The 18,303-nt window shown below is 51.5% G+C and overlaps 1 protein-coding gene and 1 long non-coding RNA gene across 6 annotated transcripts; both read left to right on the top strand.

The window, feature by feature from the left end:
• The first annotated feature begins 846 nt into the window (after positions 1-846).
• On the top strand, positions 847-6,705 carry LOC128149602 (uncharacterized). 2 transcript variants are annotated; one of them, XR_008237693.1, is made up of 8 exons: positions 847-913; positions 1,737-1,791; positions 2,948-4,151; positions 4,690-4,839; positions 5,201-5,316; positions 6,295-6,350; positions 6,434-6,474; positions 6,562-6,705. It is a non-coding gene; the product is annotated as an uncharacterized LOC128149602 (long non-coding RNA). The 2 variants fall into 2 exon arrangements; XR_008237692.1 differs by lacking the exon at positions 5,201-5,316.
• Positions 6,706-10,538: 3,833 nt separating this feature from the next.
• LOC128149265 (uncharacterized) lies at positions 10,539-18,100 on the top strand. Of its 4 annotated transcripts, none has more exons than XM_052804255.1 (5): positions 10,539-11,210; positions 12,572-12,920; positions 13,252-13,310; positions 15,835-15,922; positions 17,372-18,100. In XM_052804255.1, exons 1-4 carry the CDS (start codon positions 11,081-11,083, stop codon positions 15,873-15,875), a joined length of 579 nt encoding a protein of 192 aa, XP_052660215.1. In that variant the 5' UTR covers positions 10,539-11,080; the 3' UTR covers positions 15,876-15,922; positions 17,372-18,100. The 4 variants fall into 4 exon arrangements, with proteins under 4 accessions (XP_052660215.1, XP_052660213.1, XP_052660212.1 ...); XM_052804253.1 differs by having other exon boundaries at positions 15,824-15,922; XM_052804252.1 differs by lacking the exon at positions 17,372-18,100 and having other exon boundaries at positions 15,824-16,690.
• Positions 18,101-18,303: the final 203 nt, after the last annotated feature.

Raw genomic sequence — 18,303 nt, 5'->3', positions numbered from 1 at the left:
ACTTCTCCTTGCACAATCCAGGTTTCTCTATTTAGCTTTCAGCATGCCATTTGCAGGAGCTGGGGCACACCTCAGCTGCTTTGGCAGGCCCACCTGACCCTGATGGGGCTAATGGCGGTGGCTCACCAGCTCCCGATGGACGGCAGCTCTGGACCAAGGGGCTGGCGGACCGGACTGCAGCTGCGGATGGACGGGCAGGGGTGCGTTGCCCCCCGGGGGACAGTCGTGAGCCAGGGACTTGCCGAACATCGCGGCTAGGACCAGAACTACGGCTGCAACCGTGAAGTAGGCGAGCGCCGATGGCGGTTTTGTGCTCGGGCAGCGGGACCCGCCCATTCCGGGGGGGGGGGGGGGGGGAGACGGGAACGTCGCGGGCAACTTGACAGAAAAGCTGGGGGTCCCAGCACGCAACGAGCGAGGAGAGAAACAGCCTAGAGTCGTAAGCGAAGCCGCAGTACCGGGGCCGCAGCAGGGCGGCGCACCGCCTTGGCGGGGACCCGGGATCGCGGCGGGGCCGCACGGAAGCGAGGCGAGGCTGCCGGAGCGCCGGGGCTGCGCCAGAGGCGGCCGACGGCGGGGAGCTTACTGAGGAGTCGTAGTAGCCTGAGGTCAGCTGGACACGGATCTGGGCCAGGTCGTGTCGAGGCGGGGAGTCGCGGGGGAATCCCCGGGGAAGGGCTGGAGCAGCCGGCGGCCGCTCCGGAGGCTCGGAGCGCTGAAGCGGCTGTCGGCTCTGGGCGGGAGAAAGACCGCTCCCAGCGTCACACCGCCCGCAGCAGCGCGCACTGCATGCCGGGAGATGTAGTCCTTCGGCGCGGCGCCGGGCGCTTTGTTCTCCGCGGCATGCCGGGGGACGAGGCTTCCCGCCTCCGACTGCCAGCCGCAAGTGTTCTTCCGCGCCGCCTGCCCGGAGGTGAGTCCCGCAGCCGCCTTTTGCTCGCCTAGTCCTTTTAGGACCCCTTCTGCATCTCTTTTTCTCTGTCAGAGATTCCTTTCCTCTCTTATCCCTTTTAGATGACACTACATCTCCAGTAACTTCAGATGCTTTTAACAGCTTAAAATAAGAGTCTGCATTTGCTAGAGTAAAAACAAGTTTAAATTACCTCCCTGTTTATATCATTGCTATAATACACGCAGTCCTTCATAGTATTAGCCTATTTCCCTTTTCTGCGCTTTGTATGCTTGAACTAAGACAGAGAACAAGACTGACCTCCGCCCCGCTGGCCGTCTTTATGCGTTTTCCCGGTTTTCCCCTCCCCTTCCTCAGGAGGCTGTGGGTGGGGCTCAACGGGATGTCAGCCTCAGGTCGCACCGCAGGCTTCTCGTTCTGCTTCTGGCTTCTAAGGAGCTTAGCGGTCTGGTTTGGTTTTTTTTTTTTTGCTGGCGGTCTTTGAGCTAATAAAGATGTCTGGGAAGGTATGTTTTCAAGCTCAGGGAAGCAGAGGGTCCTGTCTGAGGTAAGAGCAACGGGATATGGCAAGGCTAAGCTGTGGGTATAGCACAGCCAAGCTGTGGGTATAGCACAAAGTGGTGTAGCCACGGCAGTTTTGTTTCCATGTCATCATTTTCCTCTCACTGATTTAGCAATGGTTTTTGTAATTGTAGTCTTCCTCTCTGGCCCCCAGTCCCTCAGGGGTGTGCCCTCCAGAACTCTGAGATCTCCGCTCCTCCTAAAAGTGCCTTTTACTTAACTTCATTCCCTGACTTTTGTATCCTTCCCTTCACTGTCCATCTAGGTGTCATGGTCATTGTTACTTGGAGGCATTGACTAGGCACTTATTTCCAGCACAGGTGTGTGTCACTGTCTTCCCTGGAATTTATTGTAAACAAGGATGCATGTTATTTGTGCTCGTAAAAATCTCCAGTTGCTGGTCTTTCCTTTATCACAGTCCCTGGGCACGTAAGCTTCTTCTGTTACTCCAGTTTTGCTTTTTTCCTTAAGTGTCCAGTGCGGTTTGCTCCACTATCAGTCATGGCAGTTAGTCTTTTACTGTATATTTAGCACCAGTTTCTGTAGTTGTAAGGTGTCCATTTTAGATCTTCAAGTCACTACATCACACCATTGTAGGTTTTCCATCAGCTGACCACCTCCATAATTCCCTAAGGGGCTTTGTAGGTAATTAGGTTTGGGTCTCCTGTCCTCCCGGCTTCATCTGTTAGGGGGTCTCGGTTGCTGTATGGTGTGGTGTCCTGTCTTTTTGAGCGTTTTGGGTTTTTCATGTTTTCTGGTTTTTAGTTTGATTTTTTTTTTTTCCATTCCTGCAGGTAAAGTCAGGTCTTCTTTTGACATCAAGGTCCCTGTGGCTCTCTTTCCTCTTTTTTTTGCCAGATATCTTCACCAGCATTTTCCCATGATGGGAGTGGCGGGGGGGGGGGGGGGTGGGGCAGGAGGAAGCAGAGTGCTTGGAGCTCTGGGTCATCTGGGGAGGTAGCGTTGGGCTTCCTCTCATCTTTGCAGGGTTGACCCTGAGGAAGTCCAGTACGTGGGTTGATTGTGTGAGTATATATGATGTCAGTGCACTGATCCCTTTCAAAGTGTGTCAGAGGGTAAGGTTTTTGTTCTGTTTGGTGTAATGTTCTGTTTTGTGCACTTGTTGAAGCTGGCTTCCTCCTACGCAAAACTTTATCCCCAAAACAGTCAGATAGATACAAGTCGGATACACACGTGTTTTTAGGTCGTATCTTATTTGCCGGATGTTTTGAACTAATTGTATCTGATTTTCCCAGCAACTCACAAAGGGTTTGGGGCACCCCAATGGCAGGTGCTGTCGCCAAAAGGCAAAGCAAGGTCATAGAGTTTTCCTTTTACGGGGATGGGCTTAGTCATCTCCTGCACAAACTTCTGTTATGTAGTGATTGGGATAGTAGCTTTCTTTAGATTTCTTGAAGAACAAGAGGATGATGGAGCAGGTTATCGGAGCATAATCATTTTCACTTCCTTTGGCAGTACAGGCACCCAGGGGCCACGCCGCATTCAAGGAACAGCGTAAAGGTATGTGTGTCAACCGGCAGCAGAGGAAGGAAGCACCTTTTTGGAGTCCAAGGTGATGAAGCAGAGTCTGTTTGATTTTCATTATGAGCGGACCCCTCGTCATGGGGGGCGGGGCTTGGACATGTAAACATGGCCCTGGATGGGGGAACTGTCTGTTAAGTTCAAGGCTGTGAGGCCTATCATAGACACCACCGGACAAGCATTAGAACCTGGTGCCCAGATCGGACCAACCTGGCAGAACTATCCTGCCATCTGAAGTAATGCATAGTTCTGTACCGAGTTTTTAATAGCTTGGTCACCTTCAGCTTTTCCTCATCGAGCTTGTATTTTGGCAAGAGGTGGCTCTCAACAAGCATTTGGGTCTGAGGGGTCTCCATTAGATTTTTGGTGCCAGTCTCCATTGGATTTCGTGACCATCGAGTCATATTCAGCATCTGTCTGCAGTCAGGTCTCCTGTAACTCCTATGCAGTTGTGGCTTAAGACTTTTTAGCACAGTGTTATCCAATAATAGCGTTCTGTATGTGAGAGGCTTCTGGCAGCCCAGCCTTTTGTCCCATTTATGTTGGCACTCTCGTTCCAGAATGCAGTCTACCAAGCGGTTCTCCTTGCTGCAGTTCATGGAGTCATTTAGGAGTTATCTATCCATAAAGGAAAAGTCTGTCATTACACCAGCCACAGATGCTAGCTACCCATACCTGTTTTGGCATTTGCAGGCCTGAGTGTTTCAGCTCTGTCTGTCACCCCGCCCGTGATATTTGAGTCATCTGGCGGTAACTCTCATTTTTGTGTGTTGGTGAGTGGTTTGACTTATTCTTGCAGTTTAAGTAATAGGTCTAGGCTAAGCAAGATGGATGAGCAAGGTGCGACAGCAAAGGTGAGCAGATGGTGCCAAGGGGGGTGAGGTCGACAGCTTGGGTTTTGTGCTTTTGGGGTCTCTCTGTGTTGCCTGAGTATGTAAGTCGGTCAGTGGGATTTGTTAGTCTGTTTTGCTTGGCAGGCTCTCTATGTCAGAAACCTGTGTGCCTCTGCATTTTCCCAAGGTGAGCCTGGCATCAAAGGTTCTGGTTTCTGGGACATTGGAGATGGACTGACGATATGAGCAGGTGCCTGACATGAAGACTGACCCCAGAGGCATGGCATGGGAGGTGGGCAGAAAGGGTGAGTCTGGGGTGTGGCTATCTGGGTGGGGGAAAGAAGAGGGAAAGGTGTATGCTTTTTATGGGTACTACTGTTTTTCTTGGACTTGCTGATGTAACTGTCTCAGCATGGTGGATTGGAGCACAAAGCACAGGTTGACAAGGTTAGTGGAGCAAAGTCAGAATGAGGACAGTTTCCTGTTTGTTAGGGTGTTTTTCAGCATCGGGGTGACTTGTTTTGTTTTATTGCTGCAGATGCAGAGCAGGGAGTTGGTCACTGAAGGCAGGTGGCAAGCAGAGTGCCGTAAGAAGGTCAGTCAGCACGCAACAATGGAGGGAATAGTTCCATCGTTGGTGCCTAAATGACCAGTTAACACTCTGTTTTGAAGGTGTGAAAAAACTCATGAAACCATGTGTGAAGCGGGATGTCCATCCTGGAGTGTGTTGGGCAAGGTGCAACACCAAAACGTATTGGTGGTTATTTTTGAGACATCAATGTTGTTTGCGAGTAGGCGAGTGCTTCCAGACACAATGGTCACTTTGCCTCTCTGGTTTTCCAGGTGCCACGGGTGATGCCAGCTGCAACATCTGGTGTTAGACTGGGAGTGGAGCAGGTGAGCAGAATGCCACTGCGCTTCCAAAGAGGCCATCGTTGCATAAGAGGTCAGCGTTGACTGGTGTGAAACTCGCTGATGGCACTCCATTTGCAGGTGATGAAGAGGAACTGGGTGATTGCAGCAACATCCTAGTTACCCTAGTCAGTCTGCTTTGAGGATGGATTCTGACCCCCAGCCCCCTCAAAGCTAAATTGAGCTATCTTTGCATGGGGTGGCAGGGAAGAGTTTTAAATTCAGTGTAGCTGAGAGGGCGGTTCCGAGTAGGACATGTTTGGGCAGAGAGAGGGTCCGGGTTCCTTTGCGCAAAATGCAAGCGTCTGCTGGGCAGGGCAGTTCCAGCCCATCTCTGTGGTGTTGTGTAGTTTGTGTAGCCTGTTTTATGTGTCCTATGCAATACCTTACTTGGGTCTTGATGTTCCCAGTGATCTTCTTCTCTGTGTCCTTATGTTCTTAGGTCTTAGAGACAGGCTTCTGGTGCATCCATCATCCCAGTTGGGGCCATAACTTTTCGTCATGGACCAAGGCATTTGACTTTTCCAAGGCCATTGTAGATTCTTCCTCAGGGCCCTTGTAAGTCTCTTCACCCGGTGGTGTCTCCGGTCCGGGAGTCATTCTTCTTGCCAAGAGTTTTCTCACATTTTTGGGTTATGTTGTTTGTATTATTTATGCAGTGTTGGTCTGTAGATGTGTGTGTCTGGACTGGAGCTGCTCTGCCTGGGGGCGTAGCAATGGTAGAGTCAGGGGAAGAATAGCAATAAGAGTCTATGGTTAATATGTTGATATGGCTAGACTTTGTAGGCAAAGGCTGTACAATCCATCCCGGAGCAAGTAGTTGTCTGCAGCTGGTGAGGAAGCAGAGGGGATGACTGGAGCCATCTGGGAGATGCTGCTCAAGTGGTAGTTGAGCAGAGTGAGTCTCAAAGATGTTAAGGCTTGTATGTGTGAGGCTTAATGCTTTGGGGTTTGTTTTTTGGGGTTTTTTGGGGGGGGGGGGGTTTAATGGCAGGCTGTAGTTGGAATCTAGATGGTATTCCTAATTGGGAATAGGACCTCTGGAATTGTTAAGCTATCGCACAGCATCCAGGTAACTTGTTTGATAATGTTTTTGCAGATGTAGGGGGATGAGATGAGCTGTGCGCCAAAGGGTGACAGAGGAGGTGAGTAGACCACTGTAAGAAGGCGGGTTGGTGTATGGTGTCGGAGAGAAGAGGTGACTGGTGGCTGTATTGCTAGCTTTTATGTGGGTTTTTGTGGGTTTTTTTTTCCTTGTTTTGGAGTGAAGTGGGATATCAGCACTGGAGATGACTCAGGCGAGGTAAGCAATGTCTAGGGGGCTGAAGTAGCTGTTATTTTTCAGGTGCTGTATGGTGAAGTTATAATCATTCCATTTTTGGGGTTTTACAGGTGGTGTGCAAGCTTCAGTACGGCAGGCCAAAATGGCAGAGGCTGGGTGGGTGAGCAACCAAGGTAAAGGAGAGGGAGATGGTAACTGCTGAGGTTTCAGGCAGTATTTCAGCATGTTTCTTTTGCTTTGGTTTTTTTTTTCAGGTGCCGCACAGAGCTGTGGAGGGGCGAAGCTGCATGCTGACAAGCAGTCCGAGAAGGTGAGGTGGTTGTTGGCCAGTTGACATCTAATAGCAAAGAATCATATGGCAACTTGGTTAAACATTTCCCCCTGGTTTTGCAGATGCTGTGCAGGCTATCTTCAGAATTGGATGGGCATTTGAGGTGAGCTGGTGTGGCAGAGAAGAGGAGTATGGGGCTGGTGATTTCTTGCAAGCACAACGGTAATTTTGTGTCTGTTGGTATCTTAAGTACCACAAGTGATGATGGCTGTACCGTCTGACTCTGGAATTGGTGCGGAGCAGGTGAGCAGAATGCCATGGTGCTTTTGAGGGGGAGGGTGTTGTGGAAGAGGTTGGTGTTGGCTGATGTGATGGTAACTGCTGGCACTGGTGTGTGTGTATTTGGTTTTGGTTTTTTTGGGGGGGGGAGTGTAGGTGTTTTGGGGGGGAGGTTTGGGGGTTTGGTTTGTTTTTTTTTTTTCAGGTGGGGGTGGGGTGTGTGCAGATGGAGAGGAACCTGTTATTTTTGTTGACGATGGATTCAGACTGCTGGCCCTCTGAAAGCTAAGTTGAGGGACCAGGGCTGGGAGGAGGGTACAAGGTTGGGAATTGCGGGGAGGGGTTTTAAAATTAGCGTAGGAGAGAGGGCTGTGTGGAACAGTACCCTTTAGGCAGACAAAGGGAGCGGCTTACTCCTCAGCACAACGCTAGCGTGTGCTGGGCAGGGCAGTTCCAGCCTGTGTCTGTTTTGTGTAGTCTGTCTTCTGTGTCTTAGACCTTCTGTCTCCCCCTGCCCCATCGTGTCCACCTCCCCCCCTGCGAGTTTTTACCCCTGCACATGCCCCCCATAATCCCTGCCTGCCTATCTTGTGTCACCCCTCCTCCCACTCCCCCCATATTCTGCACAGCCCCCCCACCTACCCCCTTTGCCTCTGGATCCCTGGGGTGCTGCCTTTGCCCCCCAATCTCCCCATTGCCCCCCACCCAAACTCTGACAACCCCACTTTCCCTCCTCCTGTGCTTTGGATTTGTGCTGAAAACAGTGTTGGTAACAGGGATGTGTTAGTTATGCCAAGGGATTTTCCAGACCATATGATGACATGCTCAGCAATAAAACTGGAGGGGGGGAATGAGGGGGGTGGGGGGTGTGCTGCTCAGGGACTAGCTTGGCTATCAGTTGGTCGGTGGTGAGCGATTGTTTTCATTTGCATCACTTGTTCTTCTTGGCTTTTATTTTTCTCTCTGTTATTTCCCCCCCCCCCCCCCTTTTCTTTACATGTTGCTCTTGTTTCTTTTTAGTTATTAAACTGTTTTTATCTCAAGCCATGAGTATTCTCACTTTTACCCTTGTGATTCTCCCCCATCCCACAGGGGGTAGGGGAGTCAGTGAGTGGTTGTGTGGTGCTTAGCTGCTGGCTGGGGTTAAAAGATGACACAAGGTTAGTTGCAAGCCATGCCTGGCTAATGCTTTAGGCTCTCCGTGTTATTCCTACCATCCTGATAGGTCATCCTTGTTCTTCATTGATGCTTTATAGTGCCTTTTTGCTCTGTAAGCAGCAGTACTTGGGCCGTGCAAGCATACCTGTCTCCCAACTGCTGGGAAGTAACTCTGCCAAAGGCAAAGAGTGAAACAGCCACAGCACAATCTACAGCAATTCTGCCTCTCGAGGGACCCAGCAGGCCCCTTTCTCGTGCCTCTTTCTAGCCTAGCTGGACAGAGTAAGTACAGTTGTTGCAGAAACTGCTACCCCCTGTGCCTCCTTCTCGGGTTGTTAGCTTGGCCCTGTGTACAGGTTGCCAAGGTCATTGACTCTGCACGGGACATAAGCACCCTGGAGAGCTTTACACAGAGTCATTCCTTTCCCTTTGGGCAGCAGTGGTTCTGCCGCTGCTACAGGCAGCCACTTTCTCAAGGGTGAGGGCCTGGGACAACAACAGGCTGCTGCATGCTCCAGTCGGACTAAGACGCTGCTCTGGGGACCCAGTGCACGGAAAGCTGAGGTACTTTCTGCACTGCCAATGGCTCTTCACAAGGGAATTGTGCTCTGGTTTTAGTAGAAGAAAGTGTCAGTCACAGGCAGCCACATATCGCTGTGCACAGCTGTTTGGCAGGTGTCTTGCTTGTTCAAGTAGAAGCATATTTCTTGCCTTGCTGTCTTGATGCCAAAACAATCAGGGACTCAAGTTACAATAGCCTTTTGATATCAAAGCACGATGACAGCTAGATCTCTACCAGCACTGTATTTCAGCTGTGTTGCTAGCTGGAAATGGCTTGCAGGCCAGGAGATCTTTAGAGGGGTCTGAATTAAACCGAGTGTTGAAGTGTTCGTTTTAAGGAGGCAAATTAGGCAGCCAAAGGAACCGAAATGCTCACCTGACATGTTGGCAGAACAGCCCATCCAGCCTACCAAGTATTGCGTGTTGCAGGCAGAAAAGTGCAACTGTGATGCTTGCTGGCAGGGAGCGGCAAGGAGTGTGGAGCCACGTTCCTGTATGGAGCAAAGATGGAACCTCCAGGGCTCTAGGGTCATCTGCTAAGGACATGTAATATCCCAACACACCTCTTTGCTTTCCCTGCTTCATGTCTAATTACTTTGCATGCCGGAGGGCAGGGTGGTAAGTAACACTGTGCAGTGTCTCTTACCTAAGTGACAAGCCCTGCACAGGAAACCTTGTGTGTATGCAGGATTAGGAGAGCAGAGTACTGATAGCACAGAGGTGAGGAAAGGTGCGCCCACCCCAACAGAGCCCCAGGATCGCCAGGGTATCGCTCATTTGCAGATCAGCCGCTTGCATCTGGTCTGCTCGGATGTGCCGTTTCCTGCTGAACAGAGCTGTCCCTCTGGCACAAAGCAGCTTTGGGTCTCTCGTGGCCTGCCTTCAGGCTGTCACCTGAACCAGGTGTTATTTTTTTTTTTTTTTAAATCTCTCGCCAGCATCTGTTGACTGGCTGCTGTCCCTCCCCGAACCCTGATGCCACATGCAGACGGATACAGCAGTCCCTGGGGCTTGCTCCAGGGCAACCCCCCGCTGTTCACACGTTCCCTGTGCTGCTTCTCCTCTCTAGATACTGGGGTGGGGGGGCAGGGACAGAAGCGACCGCCCGCATTGTCTGTTGTTTGCGCTTGACTGCTGTAAAGGCTCCAGCCACTCGGGTGCTTTTTGGAACGGAGGCAATGAAGAGGACTGCCCGGGCTGCGAGTGGGGAAAGGGCAGGGAAACGTAAGCCCTGTGCCCCCAGTAAGTAGTTGCCGCCTGTGGCTGGTCTCTACTGGGCTGAGCTGTCAGTGGTGTCTCATCCAGCTGATGCTCAGAAGAGGATCGTTACGGGGGTGCTGCTGCCACCCTGCGACCAATGTTCGGTACTGCAGCTCGGAGGCTGCGAGGGCGCGGGGCTGCCCCTGTCTTGCACGTGCCGTCCGACGGTAACGGCAATGCGGCGCCGGCGGGAGGTGCCGCCGCGCTCGTTGCTTCCTCCCGGTAATGAAACGCCGCTGCCGCCCCAGGCGCGCGGTGTCGGCGGGCGCTCGGCGCGCGAAGCGCGGAACTGCCGCTCCGGTGCCGTCCCGGGCACGCGCCTCCCGCCGTCCGCTCGCTGCTGCTGCCGCCGCCTCGTGGCCGAAGCGCGGAAGTGCAGCGCCGGCGCCGCAGAGGTGCGCAGCAGCGCCGCCGCCGCCGCTCTCGCTGCTGCCACCTGGTGGCCAAGAGCGCGGTACTGCAGCCCGGCGTTCTCGTGCCGGCTCTGGCCCCTCCGGCGCGCCGTCGGCGGTCGGCGCATGCGCGGTCCCCGGGAGCAGCGTGGCGGCGCGCAGGGCGCTGGTCTCGGCGGCAGCGGGCGAGCGCCGGGACCGCGGGCGAGGCGAGCGATCCCCTCCGGCGGGGGCGAGGGCGAGGGGTGCCTCCTGCCCGCTGGCCGCCCGGGGCTGGCGGGACGGGAAGCTGCGAAGCGGCCGCCGCGGCAGGCTGCCGCTCCGCCGGAGGCGAGCCGGGCCAGGGCAGCGCCGGGGAGTTCCCCGAGAGCCGGTAGAAGGGAAGAGGGGACGGAGGCGGGCACCCCCCAGGCGCGGCCAGCGGGCGCCTGCCCGAGTCGCCAGAGCTCCCCCGGCCCCGCTCGGCCCGCGCGGCTGCCCCCAGCTCCAGCCCCTCCCCTGAAGCCTGCGCTGTAGCCGCAGGCAGCCCCCGAGCCCTGTCGCGAGGGCAGCAAGCTGGCCCTGCGGTGGTCTGGAGTCTCCCTTAACGGGGGTGCCGTTAGCAGCGGCGCGGGGAACGAGCGGCGTCTGCGGAAGCCCCTGCGGAAGGAGGGGCTCCGGCCAGGGTCGAGCTGCGGTAATAACGGTCACTGCTGCCTCTTTCCCTCTCCCAGAGGCCACGCTGTGGGTGCGGTTGTCCGTTCGTCCCCTGGGGATGCCGTTGACTGCAGCAACCTCAGGCTTGCGTGGGCTGTCTCTGCCTGGCCTCCCTCTCCTCACGGCGCGGGAGTGCAGAGGGACAGGCGGAGCGCTTACTGGCTGTGGGCGGGAGCTGCGGAAGCTGGAGAGGCCACAGAAAGGTAAAGAAGAAGAAATGGGAGGCCATCTGGCTGGCAGCTGCCTCCCGTTGCAGGCAAGAGAGAGCCTGCCTCTCTGGGTGTGGGAGCATCCCTCCTCGTAGTCCACAGCAGGTCAGACCGCCAGGGTCTGTATGCACGACCAGCAGCGGGGTACGGCCACGTAGTGAGCAAGCGAGCGAGGCTACACGTCTAGGAGGCCTCATCTCGTAAGAGCTGAGAGATGCTCGCGTGCTCCCTTATGTGGAGGACAGCCAAGCGACTGGAGTTCCAGAAGAGGAAGGGAGGAGAGAAGGAGAAAGAAGCGTCTGAGCTGACAAGGTCTCCGGGCAGCTCCAAGAGCGAGAGCTGTGGTGAGTCTTGGGCCCTCGGGGCCCTGTCGCTCCTCTTGTGCGTCCCGGTCCCTCCCTCCCCCTCTCCTGGCCCCCTCGCTTTCCCATGCTGCTGTGACGTTTGGTTTTTTTTTTTTGTTGGTTTTTTTTTTTTGCTTCCCTGTATCTCTCTTCTTCTGTCTATTCTCTTGTCCTGCTCCCTCTTCCTGTCCCCCTTTCTCTCTCTTGTTCGACTGCCCCCCTTCCTTTTTCTCTCTGCGTTCTTGTCCTGCTCCCTCTCCCTCTCCCCCCCCCCCCCCGTCTTTGTCCTGGAGCCAGTCGCTGTTTTTTCCTTTTCCATCTCCTTGTCCTGATCTGCATTCGCCTCTTTCCCCGCCTCCCACTTTCTCTGGCCTGTTCCCTGGCGTTCTTTTCCTCTCTGCACCTGTACGTGCCGCTCTGTGTCCCTGCCTTCCTATCTCTTTTCTTCCTACTTTCTCTTTCTCTTTTTCTATCCCTTTGTCTTGCTCACTGTTGCTGTTTATTTTGGTCATTCTGGATCTCACTGTTCCCGTCCTCCTTCCTGTTCATCTCTTACTCTCTCTGAGCCTTTGTGCGGCTACCCACGGGGGTGCTTCGGCTCGGGGGTTTGGGGTGGGGGCCTGGCCGTGCCGGTGATGCAGGGGAAATAAAGCCTGAAACGGCAATCATGAAGCGACGCCCTGCCTGTGCTGGGGCTGCCCCACAGAGGCGTGGGGCCGAGCCCTCCGCCAGTCCCGAGCACTCCCCAAAACTGCGCGTGGGGCCCTGGGGATGCAGGGCTGTGGGGTGGCTACGCTCGGCGTCGCCCGTGGGCGCTGCAGGGTCAGAAATGGAGAACAAGTTTTCTGTTCTGGGGCTTGACAACAGGCTCGCCTGGCTGATTTTGGGGCTCGGAAACAGACCGAGCTGCGTGTCTTTGGGCCCAGAAACAGAGGTCCGGCCCTGCGTTTTTGGGCCTTGAGAACAGGCTCAGCAGCCGGGTTTTTTGGCTCCTAAATGGGCTCCGAGTCCGCTGGTGTGGGGGCTAAAAGCGGGAGCCGGCTTGGCTGGTTTGGCAGGCGGGTGGGAGGGTGTTGGGGGCTGCGAGGGAAAGCAGGGGGTGGGCAGGGCGCGTGGACCCTCCCCGGAGATGGGGGTCTGGTTGTGTCGGACGCCGAAGTTCGGGAGGCCGGCACGCAGCAGGCCAAACGCAACATCTGCGATGGTCTGTGGGGGGAAAGGCGCTTTTCAGACCCCACGTGCCCTCTTTGAGTCCGGCTCTTCTTTCTGCGCTGCTCAGAATAGTTGTTAAGTAATTAATCGCACAAACTAACGCATATTTATACGGCGTGTAACTCTGATGTTTAATCCTAATGCTCCAGTTTTGACAGCAGTTGATATACAACCTTATCAAAAGGCCAGACCGTTGCACATAGCTGGAGCTTGTAAGGAGAAGCAGCTGAAATCAGCCGGAGCTTCAGTGCGGAGCTGGGGCTTCAGTGAGCCAGAACTGTACCAAGCGGGAGCTGGAACGAGGCAGGGTGTCTGCTGTCTGGAGCATGCATTAGCCAGAGGCAAAATTACCTGCGGCTGGAACGAGCAGGAGCTGCAATTAGCTGCAGCGTCTTTTCGCTGGAGCGTCCGTCAGCTGGACTGCGCTCCCAGCACGGCCGAAGAGCATCCAGGCGCAGGCAGGGCTGTCCGCAGCGAGCAGCTCCGAGCAGCGGGGAGGTGAGTTGTCCTTCTGCCAGCGGGGAGCCTGGCCTCTTCCCTCAGGGATGCAATCCACGCCACGCTCCTCTCTCTGCGTGGAGGGTCTCGCCCGGTCCGTTCCCGCGGGCAGAAGCGAGGTGGGGGTCCCCCGGCTCTCCGGGGGCAGCCCCCCCCCGCCAGGGGGTGCGGGCGAGGTGTCGTCGTCCCCTCGGTACCGGGCAAAGGGGAGAGAAACCGGCCGGTGGGAGCTCCTGGGGTGCAGAACCCTTCCGGCAGAATCCTCCCCTGTCTTTTCACCGTTGGCTGGGTGTGACAAGCAGGTTCATTTCTTTGTCTCCTCTTTTCCCAGTGTCACCTTCCGTGTCACACGAAGAAAATCCTGCGTGGTTAATTCCACTTGCTGCTCAGGTAATCGCACATATCGGGCTGGGGGAGCGGAGAGAAACACTTGCGAGTTCGAGGGCACTACAGATGCTCCACGTTAAACCCACAGAAAAGGCAAATTTGCTGCTAGTGCAGAAGAGCTGATGGAAAAATTGCTGTTGACAGATCGTGCCCCGTTCCTGAACTGGTCCCTTGATATGTTTTTGTTTCAGGTGAAAGAACGAAATTTCCTGTCTGGTAAATTCAGAGCTGCCTATTAGCTTCTTTAGGGTCAAATGTTTCTCTTCTCTCTGTTCATACTGATTTTATGGGCAAGTTGGAAATAGCCTTTTATTTTTTTATGTATAACTGAATTTTTAGGAATATGTGGTGTCCCTGTAGTTCATTTTTGAGCACCTAGATGCCAGTACAAATGTAATGAGTGAAACATGATGGAAACTGGTACTTAAAAAAAAACAACCTCAAATAAAAATCAAGTTTGGTTGTTGTTTTTTTTTTTTTTCCTTTCATTAGAGTGTTGATGGCATGTTGTCCTATGGCACAATCCCCATTCTGTTTGGAGTCTTCAGTCTAGGACTTTTAAGTAAAGAAGTTTGTCCTTCCAAAAAAGGACTAGTCATTCATAGGACTGAGGCATAGTCTTGGAGAGTCGCTTAAGTATGTGATCGGAATTAAAGCCAACTTTCAGTTAATGTTGCTGCTGTTGGTCTTTGCTTTCATTGATTTCTCCACCACTCCCTCATGTTTGGGAGCCCTGAGTCGTAATTTTTTTCAGTCTCTAACACATTTCCCCCCCAAAAAAGGAGAGGCAATGCCTAAAAGTTAATTAGTTTCCTCACAAATGCGTGAGTAAATAAAATTTGAGTTATGATGATTAAAACCATAAAAATGACACCAGTCTTGCAGATCTGGATTATTTCTGAACGGCATTCATCACGTGCAAAAGTCGTCAGGGTACGGATCACCTGCGCTTCATGCTCTGACAAGACAAAATGCTGAGGCAGGGATGAGCTCTGAAGGAAAAAAAAAAAAAAAGGATACAGGGTCACGGGGGTTTTTTTGTTGTTGTTTGTTTTTAAAGAGTGCAATATTGACTGGCGCCAGCCTGCAGAGCTCTTCTGCTGCCTGACCTCTCCTTCTCTTTCATGGCTGTAATTGTCATTTGGATAATTGTAGAAGAGCAATTAAGTTACTTGCCTCTGTGAATGTGCTGGTAATACCAGGAAGGCAAATGCTTGAACCAGTAGTGAATAACTTGGCTACAAGTAGAATTTCTGAAGGAAGAACAGCAGCAGCAACAGGAAGCAAATAGCAAGTGACCAAAAATTTGCGTGTGTCAAACGCAGCGAAGCTTTATTGCCAAATGTTGTTTGGCAATATGTTCCAAATGGCTTTTTTTTGGTAAACGTAAATTTTCAGGAAGTTCAGGGTCGTGTGGGGCAAAACGCGTCCCTCTGCGTACGCGTCCTGCTACGTAAATAGCGTGGGTCCGTGGCAAGTCCAGCGGCAGGGCTGCTGTTCCCTACTCTCGACGTTGCCGTAGTAGCGTTGCGCTATTGAGACCTTAACGGACGGGCTGAGGAATGGAAGGAGAATGCCCGTTTTCTGTAAGGGCTCGGAATGCCGACGCTTTTCTCTGCCTGCCGCTCCCCTGTGCGTGAGATGAAGCTGTTTTATTTTTCTCCCTTGTTTCTGGTCTAAATATTTCTGGAGCTGTTGCTGCTGTGGGTTTGCAATTTGTGTTACTGCATTTTTGTAGCGTTCTAGCGATGGGTCGTTTCTACTGTGGCGAAGCATCGAGATACGGTTTTCGGTTTAAAGCGTCAGAAACTACATTCACCGAAACCGGTAACTGGCGGCGTAGGTGAAACCGATCTGGCGCGTGCAGCTGTGCTCGCAGGGATGCTCGGTGGCTCCTCATCAAAACGGCAAGGGGTGTGTGTGTGTGGACATCCGTAGGGTTGCGCTCTGGGTCCGAGAGCGTTAACGTATTTTTGCTGTTGGAAGATGGAATGGAGCGTGTGCCTGTTAAATCTCAGGGCAGTCAAAAGCTAGGAGGGACCCTGAGCGGGTTTGGTGGCGCAACTGCGGTTTTAAAAGATCTTGACCGTTTGGAGCAACGGCCTGGAAAAAATCATTCCTTTTTTGCAACGAGGCAGTTCACAAGGACAGATGTGTTGCTGTGCTCTTTAGCAAAAATACTCGACTTGGGACGTATAGGGTGATGAAGTCTTGGCAATACTAAGGCTTGAGGAAATGTATGTAGGTATCTATGTCTGTCACCTGCGTGAATCTAGGAGAGTGAGTTCTAGTGAAACTAAAGTTGCCAATCAGTCAAAAAGGAAAAAAAAAAAAAAAGGCACGGTTGTCTGAAAAATGCAAAAGCTCTAGTGGCCTGTGTCAACAACTGTATGGGAGATGATGCAAAAATACTTTTTGCTCTGCTCAGTCGTACTGTCTTCACAAACCTTCACAAAAAAAAGACAGCTTTGGATTCCTACCCAGCTTTATGCTAACGGATTTTTTTCTTCTCTCAGCTGGATGTCAGCTGGCACCATTTCGCTGTGGTTGCCCTTTCTTCTGCAATGACGGTACGAGACAGATGGAAAGATTCCGTAGTGGTCTGCAAGTACAAGGTACGCCTACGATGCGTGTCTGCATTTTTCCAAAGGTACTTGCAGTATGGACTTTTAACATTAAGAGTGTGCCAACTCTCCTACGTTATTTTACATGAAATATTTTAACAGAAATACTAAAAATAAGTTCTGTTCTGGAACATGTTACACCTATACAAAGTTTACTTCCCTCAGTTTTTCTCTTCCTGAAAGCATAATCTTCTGTTTCTGTGTGCTTGCTAGTAAATGATACTGTGAAAATAATTTTGTACTAAAAGAGGGAAGAAACTGTTCGTAAGAGTTCAGCTGTTCAGAAGAAACAGACTTTGTTTTCATGATAAAAGCTTTATGCTTTTACAGTCAATGAGTTTTTAAAAATATCTTCTAGTAGTACTCAAAAATGTTAGTGAGATAATTAGTATCTGTACTAAAAGCAGTCAAGGTCAAAGAAGAGACGTGGACAAAACAGAACAAATTGGCGTCGCATCTGTGTGTTTTCCAGGCTTTCCCAGGAAGCATTAGCAGCCTTGTAACTAGTGACAGTGAGTCCTGAGGTGTTTTTGATGAGTTACTGCTTCAGTAATGTATTTTTTCCTTTAACCTACAGTGTGTAATTTTGACTTCAATTGGAAAGAGATTTTCCAAAATGGAAGTCTTTCTCACTCAAAGAAATTTTGTTTTATGAACTTCCCATCAGAGTGGATCTTCAGAGGTGATCAACTTGACAGTAGAAGTCATCAGTAATAAGACTTTTCACTCTCTTTAAAAAAAGAAAAAAAAAAAAGTAAATTTCCTTCTAAAGACCCAAGCACAGCCCACCTTCCTAAAGTTGATGGCATCGCTGTTTTTTGGTTTCTCAGTTGTAACAGTCGAGATAACATGAAAACGTGTTGCTCTGCATGCTTCAGTACTGCCAAAAGCATTAGGAAATACACTAGTCCTTTTTGGTAGTCTGAGGTATTGCAGCACTGGGGATTTTACAAGTTGACTTGCATTGTTTAAACTGTAACTGCCAAATAGCTGTAGTATATGATTTATTAGGTGTATGTAAGCAGTTAGGTATTTTTCTAAACATTTAAAAAGAGAGGCAACTGAATGTTATGGGGTTTTGACGGAGTGCTCTGAAGTACTTTCTTTCTGTCTGGCTTTCAATGGTGCGTTTCCCCGGCAGTTCAGTAACACCTCTCTTGGGCAGCGCAACTGGCCAGGTGTCCCTCCTCATTATGTAACACACACAAAAACCCCTAGCCTCATTATAACTGTGTACTTTGGAGATAGATAATTTAATGGTATGAATTCAGAGCTGTGCAAGTTAAGGTAATGGAAAAGGAAAATCAAATACTTTTATAGTATAAGTATTTTTACTGGATGTATATAAACACGGGCACACCTTTTTAGTACAAAGTGAATTATTGAGATTTATTCTTTATTTTTCATTTTGCTTTTTGAAGTTTTCCACTTCACTTTCAGCTTTATTCACCAAACGAGCAAGATGCAAAGCAGCAGCAGCAGCGCAAGGGCTGTAGCTGTTGCGGTGGATCCGTAAGCGTAGATTCTGATTGCGTACGACCTCGTCCCGCAGCCTCCCAGGGTTATCTCCCTGCAGCAGTGCTGTAAGGAAGGGAGGAGACGTTTTCCAACACCGGCGAGAGTGTTTACTTGTATGCTGAGAAGGTGTTCAAAATGGTATCAATTAGCCTAAATGCTGATTTTAAGCGTTCAAATCACACTTAACTTTTAAAGGAGGTGGTGTATTTTGAGCTGACCTGTTTACCTGGAATCCTCCTTTAGCTCAGCGACTCTTCTTGTGCACCCCCAGCCTCTGCTGGCAGGGCGGTATGAGAAGCTGGAAGGTCCTTGACTTAGTATAAACACTGCTTAGCAACAACTAAAGCGTCGGTGTGTTGTCAACATTATTCTCATCCTAAATCCAAAATGGCCCTGTACCAGCTACTCAGAAGAAAATAAACTTTATTCCAGCCGAAACCAGGACAACCCCAACCCCCCGATTCTGATTCTGCAACGGAAAAAAACAAATGAATTTGGGACTCCTGGGAAAGCCAAATCCGCCTGGATTTGTGCAGCTGGAAAGCAAAAAACCCACCCCGTTTTCATGCACAAAACCACAACCAAAAGATCACCCCTTTTGATGTTGTGGAAAAGCACTGAAACACACCCCAAACTGAGTATTTTGAAAAAGCAAAAAACTCCCCAGTTTGGGGAAGATTGGGGGTGAAGCACAGGCAGTTTGAGGGGCATTGCTGGGGGTCCTCCCAGTGTGGATGATCTGGTGTGGATTCTCTGTTGCGGGTTATCCCAGGTGAGTTACCTGCTGTGGATCATCCCGGGTGGACTCCCTGGGGTAGGTCATCCCCACCCGTGTCCCCCCGTGCACCTTTGTA

Source organism: Harpia harpyja, chromosome 12 (assembly GCF_026419915.1).
Source record: "Harpia harpyja isolate bHarHar1 chromosome 12, bHarHar1 primary haplotype, whole genome shotgun sequence".
Lineage (NCBI taxonomy): Eukaryota > Metazoa > Chordata > Aves > Accipitriformes > Accipitridae > Harpia > Harpia harpyja.
The sequence above is the reverse complement of the archived record's forward strand: the minus strand, read 5'-3'. Positions and strand labels throughout refer to the sequence as shown.

Bases quoted from the DNA above. Each gene is read 5' to 3' on its own strand.
- LOC128149265 (XM_052804252.1), top strand. From the start codon at position 11,081: ATGCTCGCGTGCTCCCTTATGTGGAGGACAGCCAAGCGACTGGAGTTC. The intron at 11,211-12,571 runs GTGAGTCTTGGG...CTAATGCTCCAG, and splicing joins CTCCAAGAGCGAGAGCTGTG to TTTTGACAGCAGTTGATATA. The intron at 12,921-13,251 runs GTGAGTTGTCCT...CTCTTTTCCCAG, and splicing joins CAGCTCCGAGCAGCGGGGAG to TGTCACCTTCCGTGTCACAC.